The sequence below is a fragment of the Microcebus murinus genome, chromosome 18, assembly GCF_040939455.1.
Source record: "Microcebus murinus isolate Inina chromosome 18, M.murinus_Inina_mat1.0, whole genome shotgun sequence".
NCBI lineage: Eukaryota > Metazoa > Chordata > Mammalia > Primates > Cheirogaleidae > Microcebus > Microcebus murinus.
In genome coordinates, this window is record NC_134121.1 from 25,141,615 (window position 1) to 25,164,216 (window position 22,602).

Here is a 22,602-nt window from a genome sequence, read left to right on the forward strand (position 1 = left end):
CTCCTGACTCCTCACCCTCCTCTGCCCTCTGCTAGTCAACTAGAAGCAGCATTGGTCCCAGACGACAGGCCAGTAAGTTCCAAGCTGGGCAGGGATGGAAGGGAAAGAACAGTTTAATTTACAATGGTCCCAGCAGGCTTTGTTCTTCCATCTCAGAGATCAGGGGAAAGTGGCACAGTGACGGGGATGGGGACCAGAGTTCCAGCCCTAGTCCTGGAGTTCCCTAGTGGGAAGGGCCTACTGAATGCTGTCTGTGCTCAGCTAGAGGTGCCAACTTGGGACTCTGCTCCCTTGCTTGTACCGGAGATGTCCAAAGAGACCTGAAGCCTGGGAAGAGCAGCAGGGAAGTGCATGGGCTCTGACATCACAGAGACCTGGGTTTGACTCCCAGCCCCACCACTAAAGAGCTGTGTGACCTCAGGCAAGTTACAGTGCCTCTCTGAGCCTTAGTTCCCTCTTTGTTAAAATGAAGTGAGGGCTGATCTCTCAGGTTACTTTTAGCTGTAAAATGCTTTGCGCTGAAGACCGTGTGCAAATCTCTTCACTTCACTGCATCTCATCTTAATCTCCTGCAAAATAGCTTTTTTTTTTAAAAAAAGTCGACGCGGCCGTTCAGAACCCACATCAAGCCAGAAGAGGTTGATTTTTCTAAAGACAGCACAAAGAACTCACAAATTGCTGCCTCTCTAAAATTGGACGATGCGTATCTTGTTCTCCCTCTCCAACCTACCGCTGTCAGGTAGGCCCAGTATAAGGCAGCAGACCGGCTCACGCTTGGTTGCTCACAGGTGACATTTTGAGGCTAGGCGAGCTTTCTTCGGAGGAAGAAAAATCAACATTGTGTCCCCACGCCGGATGGGCTGCAATTATATCTGTTCGGGGCAGCAGCGTGATGCAGCGGTGTTCTCCCCAATGGCTGGATATCCAGGAGATGTTACCGAGTGGCCACAAGAGTTTGGTGAAAGCTGCAAACTTCAGCCCCTCCTGCAGAGTTGGAGCACGCTAGTATTTTAAAGACCCCATGACACTCTAGGCAAAAACATATCACCCTGTTGAACTGAGTGTTCCCTAAAGCAACTTTTTGTTTTTAATTTTCATTTTTAAGGTGTAAAGAACCCAGGAGGATCAAATCAGAAGATGTGGACTCAAACACTAGTTCCAGTACTTCTTAGCCATGAGATTGTGGGACAGTCGCTGAATGTATCGGAGACCTTCTTAATGCATGCGTCAAATATGTTAAATGATTAGAACTCCCCTGTCTATGTTGTAGGAGCGGGAAGGCTCAGAGGCTAGAACGCTGGCAAAGCACCTTATACACTGTAGGGTGACGTGCCCGTGTTGGGGGAGGGGGTAATATTAGGACTTGCTTACGTGACTGAGAAGTGTGGCTACACTTGCATTTCCCGCTAAACAGAATATTTTCAAAACACACATTAATGAAGGCGCTGCATGAGGAGTTGGGGTTAGTCTCATTACAAAAAAGATTTACCCCAAGGATTCTTTAAATAATGAGTTTCCCCAGAGCATGCAGGCTCAGAGATGACAAATGACTCGATGAGAAGGCTGGTGATTCTGGGTGGGCAACCTGTGTTCGGGAGATAACGCCCTTGAAAAGCCACCAGGAAGTCTCTGAAATTATAAGAGTCTATTTATAAAAATTCCGTCTACGCACACAGATGGTGGAAGTCAGGTACAACCAGATTGCCGAACGGACCATGCATATAGATTGCGACGTGATCATAGGATCCGAAAACGTCCGTAGCATTACTGCATTCACGGCAACTTTTTGTTGTTGAATATTTTCTCAATAAATGAATAAAAAAAAAAAGCATGATAGCTTTCAATGTAGGGTGATGGCTGAGAAATAGTTCTGATGTTAAGAAGACATCCTCCTCCTTCCAAAGGGTGGGAAACAGTGGTCTAGATCAGAGCTTCTCACACTTGAATGTGCACACAAGTCACTCGGGGACCTGTCACGATGCAGAGTCGGGGCGGGGCCCGAGATGCTGCGTGTCAGACAAGCTCCCAGGTGATGCCAACGCTGCTGGTCCGAGGACCACACTTTGAGTAGCAGGACTCCCAGGAGAACATCTGTGCTTTAGCAGCACACACCAGGCCCCTGGGGATCTGGCCTCTCCCTGCCTCTCCAGCCCCAGGTCTCATCCTTAGAGCCGGATGCCAGCACATCCCGGGCCATTCTTGGCCTTTGCTCCTCATTGTTCTCCCTCTGCCTGGGACCTCATCTCCCCAGGACCCCACATCTCCCTCTAACTCCCACACACTGCCCAGCATCCTGGCAAGCAGGCCTGAGACTAAAACCAAAGGTCATCTCCTCTCTGAAGCCTCCCTCGACATACTCTTTCCCTCCCTTTTAGAACTGACTATCGTCTCCTTTATTCTCCCTCCATCTTCTGCCTATCGTAGCACTTGATGACACTTAATTGTTCACATGTGCTCTGAACAGATTGCAAATGCCTGGCACTCCTTAGGCACTTCATTTATTTTATTTTATTTTTTTTTTTAGATGGAGTCTCACTCTGTTGCCCTGGCTAGAGTGGCATGGTGTCAGCCTAGCTCACAGCAACCTCAAACTCCTGGGCTCAAGCAATCCTCCTGCCTCAGCCTCCCGAGTAGCTGGGACTACAAGCATGTGACACTATGCCTGGCTAGTTTTTTCTACTTTTGGTAGAAACGGGGTCTCACTGTTGCTCAGTCTGGTCTCGAACTCCTGAGCTCAAACGATCCGCCCACCTCAGCCTCCTAGAGTGCTAGGATTACAGATGTGAGCCACTGAGCCCGGCCTCCTTAGGCACTTTAGATGAAAGGTGTGGGATGGACACATTTCCAACTACTATATAAAAAGAGCCCTCAAGGCATTCCCTAGGTTGTAAAATCTTTGAAAACCTGGACTGGTCCTTTCACCTGTATCACTGGAATGGCTGGCACATAGTAGGTGCTCAATGGAGATTTATTCAATAGGAGACATGAGCTCTGAGGGTGGGTCTCTTTCATCTGCTCCTAGATGCTCTCCTTGGACCACTGCCTGGCCGGCTGGGAGTTCTAACTAGATCACAAACATTTTTTGCACAGCACTTAGCAGGTGCACTAAGTGGATCTTCCCAGAATGATAAAAGTCAGGCTGCTTCTGGCTGCTGAATGGATACCCTGCCTCCAACAGTGCTTCTGACTTATGGCATCCTTTCTCCAGAGTCCTCGGGCACCTGGGGAGACCCCCCACGCAGCACAAAGGCCCCAGTCTGAGAGCGAGCGCGGTGTCTCAGCTGGCTGCTGCTGTCCCTGTACCCTGGGCTCTCAGAATCCAGGCCAGAGCCTGCCTGCTCCTCTCACTCTGGGGAGGTGCTTAGCTCCGGGCGCCGCAACAAGTGTTTTTCCCGGGAGCAGAGATGTCAGAGAAACCATAGCAACCATCAGCATCCATGCTCGCTGTGTCCCATGTGTCCTGGGAGATAGGAAACGTGCTACCCTTGATAGCTGCTCGGGCCTTCCAGCTACGCTGAAAATTGATGATTATTTTTAATTTAATTTTTATTTTTTATCAAAGCGATATGTGTACATAATTTAAAAAGCCAAATGGCACCGCAAGGCTTCTGATGAAAAACAGCAGCCCCTTGCTCCATCTCGTCCTACTCCCTGAGTCCCACTTCTCAGACGTAACGACTCGCAACTCACTGTGTTTGCTGTTTATTTCCATGGATGTTAACTGCTTGACAGTTATTTCTTGGTTTTAAAAAATTTTAGATATTACCTACTGAATTCCTACCAGGCGGGAATCATCTCTCATCATATGATCCTATCTGCATGATTCCTACCTAACCACAGAAGATGAGAATTTAGGCTTCTCAGATGAAGTATTTCACCATGGCTCCTTTCCTGTCACCTTCCAAATATAGGTCTATGCCATTTTGGCGAAGTCAGTATCCAGCTTTGAGTCTGTAAATATTGTGCACAGCCCAGCCTTGTAGCACATAATGTTTTTGATCTCTTTCTTCTGACACTATTTTGTTTTCCCTGTTTTTTTTTTTTTTTTTTTTTTTTGGTTGTTGTTGTTCTGCTCTGTTTGGCCTTGCTTTTTCCTTGTGGGTTTGTTCTGCTTGCTGGGTACCCATCACTAGAAATCCCAGGCGCGATGGCTGAGCTGTAAAACAGGTCTCAGTACCGCCAGCCAGATTCACAAGGGTTGTCCAGCATCTTCCTGCTGCAGTTGGGAGTGATCGCTCTCGAGGCCTCCTGCTCAGCTGTCACCGTGTGCTTCTCTTCATCCATGCCTGGGACTCTCCTGAGCCCAGACCCCCGGTTTCTGGAATCTCATGTGATCCTCTTTCTTGGTTTTCATTCATATCCTCCAGTAACTTCCTGAAAAAGTCTTTGTGGGAGACACACTTTTTTGGAACCAAATTCTACTCTCATACTTTGGAGTTTGCTGGGTAGAGAATTCTTTCTTAGAAATCTTTCGCCCCCACCAATTTGAAGGCGTTGTGCCATTGTCTTCTGGCTTCTATTGCTTCCGTGGAGAAGTCCTGGGCCATTCTGATTCTAGATCCCAGGTGTGGGACTTGTTTTCTCTCTCCAGAAATTTAAAAAATTTTCTTTTTATTTTTGCAAGCCTGAATTTTGCCAGGATGTGTCTTGGTCTGGTTGCTTTGCCACAATTGCAGGCAGGCAGGACTTGGTGAACTCTTCATCTGGAAAATCAGGTACTTCAGTAAAGAATTTTTGTTATATTAGTTCTTCGACAATGTCTTCTTCTCCATTCTCTTGGTATTAAGATGTTGGGGCCGGGTGCGGTGGCTCATGCCTGTAATCCTAGCACTCTGGGAGGCCCAGGCGGGTGGATTGCTCGAGGTCAGGAGTTCGAAACCAAGAGCGAGACCCCGTCTCTACTATAAATAGAAAGAAATTAATTAGTCAACTAATATATATAGAAAAAAAAATTAGCCGGGCATGGTGGCGCATGTCTGTAATTCCAGCTACTCAGGAGGCTGAGGCAGGAGGATTGCTTGAGCCCAGGAGTTTGAGGTTGCTGTGAGCTAGGCTGATGCCACGGCACTCACTTTAGCCTGGGCAACAAAGTGAGACTCTGTCTCAAAAAAAAAAAAAAAAAAGATGTTGGACTTCCTGGATTGACCCTCTAATTTTCATACTTTTTTCTCTCTCATTTTCCTGTTTTGTCTTTTTGTTTTACTTTTTTGGGAGATGTCCTCAATTGTAATCCTTCTATGGATTAAAAAAAATGTTTGCAGTCATATTTTTAATTTAATTTCTTCGTCTCTGAATGTTCCTTTTTAATAGCATCCTGTGCTTATGTTTATGGATGCAGTATCATTTCTTGCCTCTCTTGAGAATTTTAATTAAAGTGTTTTGATGTTTTCTTCTGCTTCCTGCATTTATTTTTTATTTATCAAACACTTACATAGTGTCTAGTATTATCCAGGCACTTTTCTAAGCACATCATAAATATTAACTCATTTCAAACCTCCTAACAACCCTATAAAGTAGATCATATTATTATTGTCATTTTGGAGGTAAAGAGAGGTTAAGCAACTGGAGCCTCAGAGAGGTTAAGTAAGTTGATGAAGGTCACACAGCTGGTTATTGGTGTAGCTGGGATTTGAACACAAGCAGTCTGGCTTTACAGCTTGTGCTGTTAGCCATTGTCTCTGTTTCCCCAGTGTTTCTTTCTTGTTTGGGTTGGGTTCCTTTCCTATCAGTGGCTTCCCTCAAACGCCTGGCTCCTTGCTGTCCAATCGTGCTTAAGAGGTTATTAAAGGATGCACAGCATGTCCTCGTGTGTTTGTGGACTTATCAAGGACATATCACTCTAAGGTGACCTGCCTAGGCAGTTTGAGGACTCCTGGCTGTCATTGTCTGTGGGTCTTTCCTCTTGAGCTTGTCAGTTTCCCTGGGGATGGATCATCCAAACTTCTGCTCAGGGAGGGAGGGGTAGATAGATGAGTCTGACCAAGGTTCTCACTACTCAATGAGCAGAATTTCACCTCATCTCCCCCTTTTCCCCAGAGCACCTCACTCCCGGCCTCAGCTGTGCCTGCTCTCCCCGAGTCCGGAGCCCGTTTCAATATTCCCTTCTGCTGGGATGGGGAGAGGTGTTTTTCTGGCTGCTTTGGGCCACGGGAGGACATCTGGGCACCTAACAGCTCCTTCTAGGGACTTTTAACCAATCCTTTTAGGTTTAGCTCTTTCTCTTATCCCTGTCTCCAGCCTTATCTGATGCCTTAAATTCTTGATGTTTTCTGGGGATTCCAGGGTGAGGACTGTTGACTTTTGTTGGCTTCCCCAGTGCGGGTCATTAGCTTTCAGCCTTGTCTGTTCTGCAACCTCAGTTGCCACTCATCTATTTGCTTTGCAGCTTCCAAAAATGTGCTGACGTCTACTTATTGTTGTTTTCTCTTCCATCCTCTTTTTCCTGTGGGTTTACATTTAAAAAAAAAACAAAAAACTCTTTGATTGCCATTCAGGTGGGGTTTGGGAGAAGGGCCTCCCCTAAACACATGTGTTCAACCCAGCATGTTTAATCAGAAGTCCAGGCTGTCCGCTTCCCTGAGACTCTGGTGCTCGGCAGAAATGTCCTCAGCTTCTTTCACCATCCCAGGAGAAGGGAGAGAGATGCTTAGAGTTGGTTTCTGGGATGGGCACAGCCATAGAACCAACCAACACTTTTCATGCCAATAAAATCCACCTCCCCTCCAGTGGTTTTCAAAGTGGGCTCCATGGAACCCTAGGGTTCCTTAGGGTTGGACAAGGGAGAAAGCAAATGGGGTCCCCCACCTCCAGTGTAGCCAGGGAAGTTCTGCTCTTGTCTGTTTTATATGTGGGGACTGTGCTGAAGCTTTCACTCAATATAATGATTGTGTTCTTGAAAAAGAAAAGAGGAAAGACTAGACAAGGAGGACCACAGCAGCCCTATCATACACCATTCTCTCTTGAGAGACATTGCCAGAACATTTTTCCTGAGCCATTTTCATGGCGGTGCTTTTATAATCCCATCTTGAACAGTCAGGGAATTTAGTCATCGCTTTTGGGTTTGGATGTGGGCTTTTAGCTTGGTTCACCACTTAACTAGGTGTGTGCCGCTGGGGAGCTGACAACCTCCCTGGGCCTCAGTGTCCCCATCCTGCAGCGGGGACTGTCATACCTTGTCCGCAGGGTAGGTGGGAATGTAGGTGGCACCTAGCTGCCACTCATTAACGTTAGCTTCTCCCGCACCCTGGCCTTAGCAGTGTGCACAATTCCAGTATTTTTTTTTTTTTCCCTCTCAACAAAGATTTATCACCAGTATACATCAGTGTGCCAGGTAGTCCAAGATCCCTGACTTTTAGGGGGGGGGTTGTGTTTCATTGGAAGGGGAAGACAATAAAAAATAAATAAATACGTTTCACATGGCGTATGTGAAAGTGACACATGCCATGGAAACAAGAACAAATCGAGCAGATAAAGAGGGATGGGGGTGGGGACAGGGGTTGCAATTTGAAACAGGGTGGTCAGGGTCAGCCTCATGGAGAAGGTGATATGGATGTCTGAGCGAAGGGTTGATGCGGGACGGCCATTAGCCACTTGGATATCTGAGCAAAGAAAATTCTAGGCAGAGGTTAGTAGCAGATGCAGCTGCACTGAAGTAAGAGCGCCCCAGAAGCAGCAGGGAAGCCCATGTGACCAGAGCCAAGTGAACACGGCTGGTGGGAGGTGAGGAGACAGGAGGGGTATTGGGTGCCAGATCTTGACTCCTAGTATAGCACAGTGTTCAAAAATGATTCCTTTGCTTAAAATTATATCCAATATATTGTCACATTTATGCTTATTTAATGCTAGGATTTGGGGAAATCAAGGCAGATTATATTTGATAAAATAAGCGTATTTCATTGGAGTAAAGGAGGGATAGAAGGAGATGAGGAAGGAAGGGGCCATTTATGATCTTTCCAGCATTTAAGCCAATCCACTGAGATTTTGAGTGCCTTGGGCAGCTCCCTGTGCACTGATTCTGGTTTCCTCTGATGTAACCCACCCTCACCCTCACCCCCACATCCCCCAGAGTGCGGCCATTCACGGGACTATGTACCCAGCACAGTTCTCTTGGGAGCTCCTTCCCCACCTGCCCCTTACCTAGCCTCCTCTGGGTCTACTACAGGGTCATCCCATGAACTCACACCCCTGCTCACTGCTGATTGGTCCAGGGGTGGGCGCCTGACTGGACCTGGGCCAATGAATCCCTTCCCTGTTTTTTTTCCTTCCCCAAACAGGACATCAGTGAGACAGTCAAAACAGTCTCTTGCTGGTGGTGGAATCCATAAAGTATAAAACTCAGGATCTATTGGGAGCCCTGTGTGAAAAGAAAAATGTGTGTGGAAAAAGCCTTTCTCTGGTGAGAGAGAATGAAAGGGATTTGGGGAGAGGAGGAGTGAGAGATCCGAGGGCGGAGGAGCCCTTGGTTCCAGTTGTCTCTGACTTCGCAGCATCCTTGTCCCTCCTGCAGGCTGGTTGTTGAAGCTCGCCTTGGGTTCCGAGGGCAAAACAATTCCTTTTATGCCTAAGCTTGTTTGATTCAGGTTTCTCTCATGTGCAACCTAGATAACCCACTGCCTATTTCTTTTATCTTTGAAGCTCCTCAGAGGTATCTACACAGAATTTCGTTTTTAACAACCTCCTCCCTGTCTTCAATTTAATTTCCGTTAGAAACCTCTGGCCATGAAGTCTGCACTTCTGTAGTCTAGGGCAGCTTTTCAGAAAGTACATTTTGTGAGCTCTTCTGTGAAAAAGAACGTTTCCGTGGTCAAAGGCATTTGGGAAATAAATGCCGCATACAATATTCCTATCTTGGAAATTCATGATGTAGCATATTAAAGAATCTCCGCAGTGAATAAATGTGTTTAATGTTGTCTAACTGGGGTTCCCAAGATTCTTTTTGGACCCCAGATCCTTTTTATTTTCCTGTAACATGTAGTATCCCAAACTCCTGACATTCCACAGGGCCCATTTCGGGGGCACACTCTCTAGGTCCCCATGGGACTGAGCCCACCTTCTTTAAAATGGCATATTACCAGGGTGCCCCACACAGAGATGTTTGACTGAGGGCATCATTAGCCTGGAGGAAGGGACATTTTTGGCAGTTATCATAGAGTCACCTTCTACTCGCTAAGCACGAGCCCATAGGTCCGGGTCTAAACAAAGTGGGTGGCTTTTTCTAACTCACTCCTTGGTGCATTATGTGCTGACGGTGGTCTTGCAAACCATTGCCCCCTCCCCTCAAGGTCCTTCTGTGAGTCAGAATTATGTCCAGAGGAGTCGTTTCCTCACTGCCTCCCTAAATATCTGAGAGCTAAAGCTGTCCACAAGGCGGGCAAGAGTGTACCAGAGGCTCTGCTTTGAGCAGAATGGGGCTTCCAGATGTTGCAGTACTTCTGACTTCCAAGATGTGAGATACTTGCAACACCCTCTGCCCCTGGGATTTTCCGCCTATCCCCAAGCTACTGGTCACGACCATCCTTTCACTGTTCCCAGTGCACAGAGAGCTCCTCAGCCACGCTGTGAAGTCAATGGGTTTTATTTCTTTTGTTCATTCATTCAAGACCCCACTCAAATACCCCATGCACTACGGTGCTTTCCCCGAGCCCCTCCGGGGCTGTGTTTCTTCCTCCAGGCTCAGATCAAGGATTTGGTCTTTGTTGCCTTAATGTCCTTATTTTAGTGCAAAGCCTGAGATGGTATACATGGTTTGCTGAATAAATAAATGAATAAATGAATGCAGGAAATAAGTGTTAGTGCCCATACATAGGGGGTGCCCTATATATGGGCACTAACAGACCCCCTATGTATGGGCCCCACAGAGCCCAGACGCTCAGCTTGTCCCAGAGGGAACCGATAACCTTCCTCAGCTCACACAGGCAGGGGGCCAGGTCCCTGAGTCCATGTCCTTTGGTTTTCCAACACTTCACAGCCCCCTCCACCTTCCCCACTGGGCAGGAGCCTGTTTTCCTTTTGGTTGGACTCCTAGCTGGGTTGGGATATCCAGGATGGCCGGAAGAGGAAGAGGCTGGTCCATCCTTTCCTCTTCTCCTGAAATCAAGCCACTCACCTGGCCAACCACACCTGCAGCTGCAAACCTTCTCCCATGGGTCCTCTCCAATACCTCCCCTCCCCCCACCTACCTTCCCTCTCCTGTATTCCCATCACTGTCCTCTCCCACCAGTGAGCTGAGTGAACCCAGCATATCCCGGCCCATGCCTGGGACATCTTTCCCATTTGCCACATGTCACCAGCCCCTTGCTGCAGAGCAGTCCTTCGCAGGGTGGGCCAAGCCCTCCCAAATGAGCCAAACCAGTCTTTCAGAGTCGGCCCTGTACCCCTCCGCCATCGCCCAGTGCCCGTCCCTGTGCCCAGCTCACCTGTCTCTCCCCAGATGGGCAGGTACTCATCCTGCTGAATGTCCAGCATGATCTCCAGCCCGTTGCCTGTCCCCCCCTTGACCGTGGTGAGCAGAGGTTTGCCATCCTCGCCTGAGTTAAACATGTAACACTTCCCATATTTTGTAAACACCTGAAGGAGAGAAGAGAGAGAGAGAAGCACATGGGTGACTTCAGACTGGGGTCCAGAGACTGGCAAGACCCCAGACCTCCGACCGCAGGTCAGAGTCCCCATAGCCCGTCACCATCACCCCTCCCGGTGACAGTGATTCTTCACCCAGGCTGATGGCACGCCTTTGGCCAAGTGGAATCCTGGAACCTGAGAGCCAATCTGGACACCCTTTGGGGTTTGTTGCAATGGTTGCAATGGGATCTTGTCTCTTCTCCCTCTGAACACTGCCACGGGAGGTCCTGTTCACATCCAGCCATTAAATACCATCGTAAAGTCCTCACCCTCCAATCGCACCTGCAGCCCCGAGCTCTGTGCCCGGCTCCAGACACACTGATGTCACTCACTGTCTGAGAGGCACACCCTCCGGTGCCCCACAGAGCCCAGACGCTCAGCTTGTCCCAGAGGGAACCGATAACCTTCCTCAGCTTCCCCACCCCCTCGGACAATTATTCTGCACCCCTGTCCTGGGGAACGCCATCGCCACCTGCCGAGGGGCACGAGCCTGACCTTCGGAGTCGCTGCTGTCTGCTCTTCCTTCTCCTTACCCCCCTGGGTCCAGTGACCCAGCCTGCCAATACTCTCTCTGCATCTAACTTTGGCTCTTCTATGCTGCCATAATTAGGACCCAAGCATTCCCTGCCTGGGCATCTCTGGTTATCTAGCTCAACTCCTAGTCTTCTGACACCCTTCTCCAGCTTATCCTCTAAGCTAACCATGGCTCACTCTTTCTGGAATGCAAACCTGATCACATTAAACCTGTGCTGAAAATCCAGCAGGGCACTGTTCCCTTAGGCTGAAATCCAGACCCACCACGCCCAGTCTCCCATGATGCCCTCCACCTGTTCCTCCTGCCTCCCCTCCTGCCACTTCCCGCCTGACTCCACAGGTGTCCGCTGGCAGGTAGACCCATGGGCTTGGGGGCTGCATCTGCTTGCTCACTCAGGTGCCTATCCCTGGTGGCTAGCACAGTGCCTGGCACATGGGGGTGCTCTGGGAATATATGTTGAGTGAATGAACGAGAGAGTGGGTGGGTGGAGCCAGACCAAACAACTCTCGGCACCCCGGACACGCCCTGCGGCTTTCTACTTCTTACTTCTGCCACCTGTAACTCCACTCAATCCTCTCTCTGCCTGGACAACCTCTAGCTGTTCTTCAAGACCAGATCGATGCATTTCCTCCTCCAGGAAGCCTTCCCGAGACCCTGGACCAAGCTGAGTTACTGCCCCTCCTAGCTGTCCCCCTCCCTCCTTCACCATAGCACCCACCGGGTGGCACTCACTAGTTGGTCCTGCATCTCTTCCGAACTCGGCCCTGCCTCTCATTTCTGACGCCTGGCCCTTAGCACACCACCGGCACACAGCGGGGAGCTCAGTCCACTTTCACCTAATGAAAGCATAATTGCAAAGAGGCAGTGTGGTGGAGTGGGAAAAGCCCAGGGCAAGGAATGCAGAGATGTTTATCCAAGTTTTGACATTGCCACTTAGCAGTCTTGTGGCGTTGGGTGAACCAAATAAACCCTCCAAGCCTCAGTTTCTCCATCTATAAAATGGGGGTTCTAGTCCTTGCCTTTGCTACTTCTCAAGGTTATTGAGAGGATCAAATGAGGTAATGCATGCAAAAGTGCTTTGAAAATCATAAAAGCTTTCCACAAATGCTATGGGTTATTATGATTATGTAACTGCTTTGGAACCTCAAGCTGAAGCCAAATTACATCTGGCAAAATTGGCTGGAAGAGAGCCAGGCTGACTGTATTGGATTCCTGCAGCTACCGAAATTTGGGCCCAGGCTACCTCCCTGATCATGCTTCGCTGCACTGTCCCATCCTGCAGGCTGCAGGTCACGGGGAGGCTCTTTGGCTTCCCATCCTGCAGGGACAGGTGAATAGCAGGGGTGAGCACTGGATGCTGCCTTTCTCACGCCATCTCGATGGCTAGATGAAAGGAAGGAAGAGGGGCCCCTGCCCTGTGCCCAACACCGTGCTGCATGCTTACCGACGTCATCTCATTTAACCCTTGCAACCGTGATCTTTGGTAGGTATTGCTTTGCCCATTGTGCAGAGGAAGAAACCAAGGCCCAGAGAGGTTAAGTGACTTGCCTAAGTCCACACAGCTAGTAAGTAAAGAAGCCGAGATTCAAATCCATGTCTGTCTAATTCTAACACACACACACACTCTCTCTCTTTCTGGATGTGCTGTCCTGGGAGGAACGTGCGGGGTTTTTGTCACTGGGGTGCTTCCAAGTCACACACTGTTTCTCTCTGCCTTGCTTTTTCCAATAGCCAATTCATATGCATGTGCTCCTACTAGGTGCAAGTGTTATAGGGATTGCAAAAAAATACCAGCCCTGCTTCTTGCCCTTCAGGACCTGGAGGAAGGGCTAACAAAACACCAGAATTCTACGTATTTCTCCACGATACAAAACAGTTGTGAGTCCCTGGCCAGCTGCACTATTTCAGGACAGCCAAGCCTTACTCTCTGGGCTTCATAGTGGGGGAGAACAGCTGCATTAACATGAAGTCCACATCAAATGCGGTCTTTCAAAGAGCTGAGTTTTATTGTCACTATTGCATATAGGAATTGAACTTGGCTAATGAACTTGCCCCTTGGAGAGATGCTCTTGGGGACCACTGTAATGAAGAGATATGAGCATTTTATAATGAGCACATCCATTGCATGGGGTTCAGCGCATCTGGAGTGACTTCTACCGTGCTCCAACAGAGCTTTTTTTTGTAGACACTCTAAATATCCTGTCTCCTAAATTGCTTATAATATTAATTTGCCTATCTATATGATGAGATTTGTAAGCAAAAGTGTATTTCAGCTTAGCGTCAGATTTTTGCAAATTCCAACTCCCTCATTCACCCCTCCCCCACTATCTAGGCCTTGAACTTCAGGCTGGAGTTAGAGTCGCATCCAATCCTGAAGTCAGCCATGACCCCAGCCCTGCCAACACACGCCGGGTGTTGTTCCGAAAGGTATTGACCCTCGCTGAGGGTCTGAGGATGATGACAAAGGGTCTTAAAGATCAACTCGTTCACCCACCCTGCTTGACAGATAAGGCAACAGAGACCTGGGAGAGAGGTAGTGACTTGCCAAAGGTCACCAGATTTCCTCAGTTTCCCCACTTGCAGAGATGGAGGGTCTGGGGGGGGGTGCTGAGGTCCTCCCATCTCTGAACTGCAACTGATCGTTAACTGAGTGGCTGCTTTGTGCAGACACTGAGCAGACCGGAAGCCCCATGAATTGGAGCCATTCCCTGCAAAAGAGGGAGCAGACGGGTCCTTACAGAGGGGTGGGCAGAGACTTGCTCCCCTCTGGGGCTGCCCCTGGCCAGGGCTGGCACTCACCCTAGCTCAGGTGGCGGCTCCCGATGGCACCCTTAGTGTCAGTCTGATCTCTCCTGCTCCTTCTCCTGGGGCAGGGGTTCTGGGGCAAGTTCATGCTGATGTAGGTCAGAGCTTGGTCAGGGGTGGTGGCAGCAGGGTGACAGGGGTTGGGGGGCAGCCAGAGGGTGACTGTGGCCAATTCTGAGAGATGGCCAAGTGACAATCTACAATGGCCTAATTCTTTATCAAGTCAGGACCATGAAAGGGGGAGGCCTAAAATCTGCTGTGACTTCCCGTTGCATATAGGATAAAGGCCCAAATTTTCTCTGGGGCCCTATATGGCTCAGCCCCTGTCCCCTGGTCCCCACCTCTCTCACATGCTTCAAATGTCCCATCCGCTCCAGTTCCCAGATGTGCAGCCAGCTCTTCCCCCTGCCCCCAGCCTTGCCACGTGCCGTTTCTTCTGCCTGGAACGTTCTCCCAACACACCTTGCCTGGCCTACTCCTGATCGGGCCTCAGAGCAGTCTTGGTCAGCCACCCGACCCCATGGCTCTCAGCCTCCGATTAAATTGGAGCTTACTGGGTTTTTTAAAAATTGTTTTTGTTTTGTGTGTTTTTTGAGTGTGTTTTTTGAGACAAGGTCTCACTCTGTCGCTCAGGTTGGAGTGCTGTGGCATCATCATAGCTCGCTGCAACCTCCAACTCCCAGGCCCAAGTGATCCTCCTGCCTCAGCCTCCAGAGTAGCTGGGACTACCGATGTGCACATCACTATACCCAGCTAATTAAAAAAATATATATACATATATTTTTTGTAGAAACAAGGTCTCACCATGTTGCCCAGGCTGGTCTCGAACTCTTGGGCTCGAGTGATCCTCCTGCCTTAGCCTCCCAAAGTGCTGGGACTACAAGTGTGAGCCACCATGCCTGGCCCGGGGCTTATTGTTTTACAGCCTCACACCCACCCATATGTCTATGAAAGTGGGTCACTAGATGTTTATTTGTGGAATTACTCGTTGAATGTGCTGTCCTCTGGACCGTAAGCGTCAAGAGAGCAGGAACTGCGTGTGTTTTGTTGAATGAACGAGTGAGAGAATGAATGAATGAATGAGTGCCAAGGTGCTGCTGCCCCATGCCCCCTGCCCACCTCCGGAAGTGCCCTTCCCTGCTGGTGACTCACCCCTTCTGGCCGGGGCCATGCTGACATATCATCTACCTCCCCTTCCCTCCCTCTCTCGGCTGTGGCCTTCTCAGCTTCCCACTCGATTGTACCCAAGAATTTCTGCTTGCTCCTCCAAGAGGAAACTGGTGGAAATAATCCTTTTAGGGACTCAGATGACTGGGGGCAGTTTACCTTCGTGGGCGCCCGAGAAGGGGCTAAAGAAAGCGAGGCGCCTGCTGGCTGCACGCCACTGCCAGCCTCCCCGCCCGGGCTGCTGAGCCCGCTGCTCCTGCCTGCCTTTTTGCAGAGGATTGTTTTCCTCTCTGCTCAGCATCAAAGGCCAGAAAACCATTTACACACAGTGCGATTTTGCTACAAACTTGGGACGAGCCGCACCTCTCCTTCTGCATTTCGGGGCACGGCGACGTGGAAGAACACACGCTTCAAATTTACGCCTTGTCGCCCCCAGCCAGAATATACTATTTATTTAAGTTCAGACTGTCAGGCCGAGCTCGCTGCTGCTGCAGACCTGCCATTCTGCCGGGAATTTCTCTGCTTTCCCGGTAAGTGCTGTCAGCCCCTGTTGTGGATGGCAGGGCTGGATTTGCCGGCTTGCAAAGAGTCTAGAATTGCACTGAATTAGACGGGTTTGTAAGAATTAAGGAAGATGCACGTTTGAAACCTGGATCTCCAGGAGTGAGGGGGTCTTCTGAGATAAAAACAGGTCCACCACTGTCATCTTCACTGCTAACGTTTGCATGGTGTGTTTCTGTTTAGAGACCGCGTATACACACAGCCTCAGCTTTCTCGATGGCCCCGCGACCTTGGAGGGAGGGAACTAACAATTCCTGACCTTCTGCTCCGTGCTGGCCCCTGGGTGGTACTCTCATAGGTGTTATCTCATGCTTAATTATGGCCTCAACCGCCGTGATGGAGAGGCATCTTATAGCCACACCCCCATTTTACAGGTGGGGAAACTGAGGCTGCAGAAGACCACAGTGCCAAGAGGTGGCAGAGCTGGGACTCAGGGGGTGAGACCTGTCCATCAGGGAAGTTAAGAGGATGACCGCAAGGCAGCTCGCTGCTAGCGTGTCACGTCCGTGGCCCTGAACACGTCATTTTCCATTCCCGATTCCAGTTTCCTCTGCTGCAAATTGGGCAAGACAATCGTGCCATGTGGTTGTGAGGGCCTATATGAGGGAATGCAAGCGGATTTGTCTGGAAGGCTACCTGATAGACATCCGAACAGGTTATGGATCCATACCCAGGGGGAAGTGCCATGTTTCTCCTTTTCAGCAGAAGAGGGATGAGTTATTCAGGTTATGGAGAGGGGGCGAGAGATGAATTGAAGATTGGGGGAGTTGGGGGCTCCTGTCCTCTCTGCGTATGCCTGCACAGTACCAAGTTCATGTTAAAGCAGTTAGAGGGGACGAAAACAGCCGTGTGCCGCTGACCACTTGTTCGCTAATGAAGTTAAGCCTGTTGCCGGGAGCCCGGGGCAGCCAATGCGATTACTGGGGGCCGAGGAGTTCCTGGAGACAGAGATGCCTCAGTGCATGCTACACACTCTGGAAATCCATATATGAATCCCAACAACTGAATTGTAATGACTTATTGGTGCAGTAGACACCACCCGTCTGGAGTTGGCACCTTCTAAATCAAAGAAACACAGAAGTGGGGGACGGGGAGACAGTCTCCGTGGCATTCCGGTGACCCTTACAGGAGCTCTGAAACCACACGCTGGCCGTGCTGCCCTCCCTGGAGAGCCTTCAGTGCCAGTCACTTCATGCCTGCCATCGTGAAGTTTTGCAACAGCCTTGAGAGGTTGGTATTATCATCTCCATTTTACAGATAAGGAAGCTGAGGCCTAGAGAAGCTGAGCCAGGTCACAGAGCTGGTAAGTGGAGGAGTCAGGGTGAAATCTCTCCCTGTCTAATTCCAAAGCCCGCGCTCACCCACCCCAGCCCTCCCAGCTACAGCTCACCCCGTCAGCCCTCCCCCAGCCTGCTCTGCTCCTGGCAGACTGGTGAGGCTGGTGCTTCACTGACATCAGGGCTTTCCTACCTGCTGCTGGGGGAGGTGCATCTCAGAGCCAGAGGAATCCTAGAAAAGTGCAAGGCACCAAAAGTCTCCTCCAAATTTCTCATTTTGTACATGCAGGGGCGTCTAAGGCTCAGAGAGGCACAGTGACTTTCCCCAAGTCACACAGCTAGTTTGGAGGGCAGATTTGAAGTCTGACCTGGGCTTGATGGCTCGGGCCTGTGCTTTTCCTCTAAGCCTTCTGTTTGCACATGGCAGGGCTTGGACATAATGGCTAGCTAGAGTGCCTTTCCTGGGGCCTTGCATCCAGGACTAAGGGTACGACTGGCAACTGCTGCCAGCCTAGGTGCCAGTGTCCAGGCTTGGCGTGACCTGTTGGGGCACTCTGCCTTCCAGAGCTTGGGAAATGCAAAGTGGAATCCTTGCCGGGAGAGGTTAGGAACGGCTGATACCCATGCAGACACGGTTTTCTGCTCCAATTAATAGTGCAAACAGCATTTGTACACCATGTACCTACTTAAGAAAATAAATTATGGATAGGATCCCTTAAGGACTGTCGGAACAATTCACTTACCAGCACACAGCTGGGCCTGCGAGCACCAAACCCATTCATTAATCCTGACCTTTAGGGTTTCTCCTAGGCAATAGGTTTCTCCTGTCTTCTTGCTCATTACACTCGAAGGAAATGAAATCGCACTGTTCCAAAACGCCTCTAAAACTCAGCTTTTTTTTCTTCTTCTTCCTTTTTCTTTTTCCTGAGTTGATTCTGTTTTCCTCTCAGTGAGTTACTGGCATTTCTCATTAGGCTGTTTTCAAAATAATGTGCTTGTTAAAGCCAGTGGTTTAGTTTTGTTTGTTTTGTTTTTCTCTTTCAAACCCCTCGAACACATTTCGCACAATCGGGAAAGTGAGAAAGTAAGTCTGTCAAAGGGGTTACCGGGCTTGCAGTAAACAAAATGAATCTGCCTTTTGATTTCTGAAGCTGCAGTTAAGGTGCCCAAAAAGTACACACAGCCAGAGGTATGTGTTAGCAAGAAGGCTGCGTAGACGGTTAAGCTCTTCCAAGGCGAGGACCCTTGAAAAAATCTGCTTGCCCATTCGTCTGTTCCTGCCACAGGGATGTCTATTTTGCTCTAAGAAGTGCTGCATGACTGTACTCTTCCCCACAATGAGATTAAAAAGGCGATTTCTTTCTTTTTTTTTTTTTTTTTTTTGAGACAGAGTCTCGCTTTGTTGCCCAGGCTAGTGTGAGTGCCGTGGCGTCAGCCTCGCTCACAGCAACCTCACACTCCTGGGCTCAAGCAATCCTGCTGCCTCAGCCTCCCAAGTAGCTGGAACTACAGGCATGCGCCACCACTCCCTGCTAATTTTTTATATATATATCAGTTGGCCAATTAGTTTCTTTCTATTTATAGTAGAGACGGGGTCTCGCTCTTGCTCAGGCTGGTTTTGAACTCCTGACCTTGAGCAATCCGCCCGCCTCGGCCTCCCAGAGAGCTAGGATTACAGGCGTGAGCCACCGCGCCCGGCCTAAAAAGGCGATTTCAACAAATATCCATAAAAGCACCTCCAGGTGGCAGGTGCCCTTCCTAGGGGAATAGAGGAGATGAGGAGAAGGTGACCCAAAATGCAGCCCCTCCGCCCTTCTCACGCAGGAGGCCGCCATGTTTGCCAGGACATCATTAATATCTTAGAGGTTGCCTTTCTTGGGGGGAAAGAGACGATGAACAATTATGGGGCGTTTACCGTGCGTGGGCACTGTGCTGATTGCTTTGCCCACCTTCCGTCCGCTGAGGCTCACAAAGCCCTTTGAGGTAGGTGGTGTTCTCCCCAACTTGCAGATGAGGAAACTGAGGCTCTGAGAGGTGACACGCCTTGCCCGAGGTCCTACAGCTAGAGCCTGGTCTGCTTGACTTCTCCCTTTATGCGTAGGTGCTGTTAGAGGAAGGCTCAGCAGGGCCCGCATGTGGGATATGGTAACGTGACCCCCTCCTCCACGCTCCCCAGCCCATCTGCTGGGACGTGACATTTCCTGTGCCGGCTTTCAGGGAGAGGCAGAGAGGCTCTCCTGTCTCCTGCCTCTGAGCCTGAAGCACAGCCAGGGCCCTTTCTGCTGGGCGACTGTCCAGAGAGCTTCAGACCATGCAGGCAGAGACGTGTGAATGCTACATTGGAAAAAGAGCAGCGAGCGGCTGCAAATCTGTCTGTCAGTTGGGAAAACAACACGAAGGGGAGCAACAGGCGGCTCTGAGTGTTCTCCTTCGCTTTTGTGAGTTAATGTTCTCTTGGGGGACGGCGCACAGAGGCAGGGGGACAAAGGAAAAGCGTTCAACCTACCAGGCCCCTGCCGATGAATCCCTCCTGAAAACACATCTGAGAATCCCAAATTCGGTCCAGTTTGAGATTATGAAGTGGGGGGTGGGGAACCATAAGCCTTTCGGGTTGGACTGCAGCTTGGCTGTTTGGGGGAGGGGCTGGGCAGGCATCTGGGGTGCAATGACAGGTTGGTGGCTCTCCCTTCTGAGGACCCCACTGTCTCCTGTAGAGGGGTTGTATCATTTTCATCTCTGTATTCCCAGTGCCTGGCCCAGCACCTGGCACATACATACTAGGCATTTAGTGGGAGGTTTGGGTGAAAGACAAAAAAAAAAAATCAAGCATGGAATTGGGGACCAGGCAACCCCAGCTTCCAATGCTGGCTCTGCCACTGATTTGGGGAAGTCGTTTCATCTTTTGGGATCTTGATCTCTCATCTTGGAAATGCTGGCAAGAATACCTTCCAATAGGTTTGTTATAAAAATCTAAAGGTCTACAATGGGTCTGAAAGTGTCTTGTAAAAATCCAAAGCTGCTTAGCTCACAGGGAGTTTTCTTGTTTGTGGTCTGGATTGTGCAGAAGCCCGGCAGGAGCTGGGGGGGGGAAAGAGTTGCTTAACTGGGCTGTGAAGAGTGAATCTGAGCTGTTGTTCTATCTGGGGCCACGTTCGTAGCTCTCTCATGCATTCACTTTGCGAGCATGCGTAGAACACCTCTTGTATTCCAGGCACCACACCAGGCCTTGGGGAGACAGACGTGAGTCTACCCTTTAGGGACTGCCTGGTGGGGAGGGTGGCCCTGTGGATTGTCCTTGGCTGGTGCTAGCACGGCAAGAGTGCACAGTGATGGTGGTGGTGGTGGGGACGCAGGGGAATGTCATGGGATTTTCCCTAGGGACAGTGGTAGTGACGGCGGTGGTATTTAGCAGGTTGGGACAGGTCCCCTAGACTGGCTCCTGGTCTCAACGGATGCTAATGCTCTCAGGACGGCCAGTGGTGGTAGACCTTGCTTCCGGCTGCCCACTGAGCCCTGCTGGTCTGCTCATGAGGCCAGCTCTCTTGCACTCTGGAGTCCAACACCCTCGGGTAGACAACTGTGGGATCCACTTAGAGGCGGGCAGGGTGGATGGAAAGACACAGACTTGGGGTCAGATGGTCCTGGCTGAATACCTGCTATGTGCCAGGGAGTGTATGCAACGAACAGCGGTGCTTGGCTGTCAGGGAGTGGATACACATTAAGACAGAGGGGCAGCGTCTGAGAGGATTTGGCACCTGATTCTCTCCAAGAGGACCTGTCAGCCTCCCCACCCCGCCCCCCAAGGCTGGCTCTTCCATCTGCCCATTGCCAACAGGTCACCCAACCAAACCTAGGAATGCAGGACCAAGGTGAGCAAATTACACAAGAAAGAGCACATTTCTAGTGCCCAGAGGCTGACTGTAAAGAGCACCCGCTTGGCTGCAGCCAGGTGTGGGAAGGGTCCCCTGCCTTTAGGAGGGCAGGTGCCCAGAAGAGAGTGAAGGAGAGCACTCGGCCGCAGACCTTCTGCGGTCAGTTCCCACGTCCCTGCTGCCCCTGCCCCGCCGCCTGCCTCCAAAACTGCTGCCACGCTTCCCTCGGCCCCAGCCCTGTTCCAATTCCCAGGAGAAGCCGATGGGAGCCAGCGTGTGTTCACAACACGGCAGCCGACACTGGGGATGTGGCCACACGTGGCAGGGCACACCTTGGTCTGCATTCTGACTCCCCGTCACAAAATGGATTGGAAGTGCCTGGCAGAGGTGAGTCACTTGATAAAATTAGCTAATATTATTATTACTAATAGAGATTCTGCACCTGAGCTCTGATATCTGGGCTCCCGTAGGATGTGATTTCTGGGTTCATGGTTCTCGTTACAAGTTGTTGTTGTTTTCTTTTTAACTGCTTGATTTTAGTTTTGTTTTTTTTTAACTGACAGATTTATGGAGTATAATGGGATGATTCAATACATGTATACATTGTGGAATGATAAAGTCAGACTAACATTTCCATCACCTCGCATACTTATCATTTCTTTGTCGTGAGAACATTTCAGATGCGCTCTTTTAGCAAGTTTGAAATATGGAATACATTGTTATTAACTATAGTCCCCATGCTGAGCAAGAGAGCACCAGAACTTATTCCTTATTCCTTCTCTCTAATGAGAAGGAAACTCTGCTACACTGTTGGCGGGAATATAAATTAGTACAGCCATTTTGGAAAGTAGTATGAGAGTTCTTCAAAAAATTAAAAATAGAAGTACCATATGACCCAGCAATCCTACTCCTGGGTATGTATCCAAAGGAATGGAAATCAGTATGTTGAAGAGATGTCTACACTCTCATGCTCATGGCAGCACTATTCACAATAGCAAGATCCGGAAATAGCTGGAGTGCCCATCAGCAGATGAACCGATAAAAAAAAGTGGCACATATACACAGTGAAATACAACTCAGCCTTAAAAAAAGAAGGAAATTCTATCATTTGTGACAACATGGATGAATCTAGATAAATAAGACATCATGCTAACTGAAATAAGCCAGGCACAGAAAGACAAATACCATATGATGTCACCTATCTGTGCAATCTAAAAAAGTCAAATTCATAGAGCAGAATGGGGGTTACCATCACAAGTTCTTTCCACAGTTGCTAGCCTAATCCTGTGATTGCAGCCCTATTCCTGCTTCTAATGGCGGCCCGCTGGATTTACAGGGATACATGCCTGCTTGGTTTTCCTGTGGCTGTGTAAAGACCCCTTCTGGAACATTCCTTGGGTATTCCTGCAGAAGAAGTTTACATCATCCTGGTTGGCTATTTCTGTTCAGCTGAACTTCACTTTCCATCACCTTCCCAGCTCCTATCCTAGAAGCTTGGGTGGGCTCAACCCTCCCACTGCGAGTGTGCTTCATACTAGGACACCCAACCCTGAGATGAGACACATGTCACTCTTTGCACCTGCCTCGTTACACACCTGCTGGCAGTCTCCCTTCTTTTGTGCAAGTGCGGGATGGGGATGGGGAGGGGGGGTAGGAATCAGAAGTGTGTTCTGTTGCGTTTCCGGTTAATTTTGCATTATTCTACAGGGCTGCATTGAAAGTGATGCATCAGTGGAAATCAAATGATGGTTTATGATGTTTACAGAGG

General features: G+C 49.6%; 1 protein-coding gene across 1 annotated transcript in view; it reads right to left on the reverse strand.

The window, feature by feature from the left end:
* ASIC2 (acid sensing ion channel subunit 2) overlaps positions 1–22,602 on the reverse strand; it is a 251,986-nt gene that overhangs the window by 71,271 nt on the left and 158,113 nt on the right. The window contains exon 2 of the mRNA XM_012791177.3: positions 10,416–10,566. Within this exon, the coding sequence (XP_012646631.1) occupies positions 10,416–10,566 (151 nt within the window). The remainder of the gene's footprint in view (positions 1–10,415; positions 10,567–22,602) is intronic.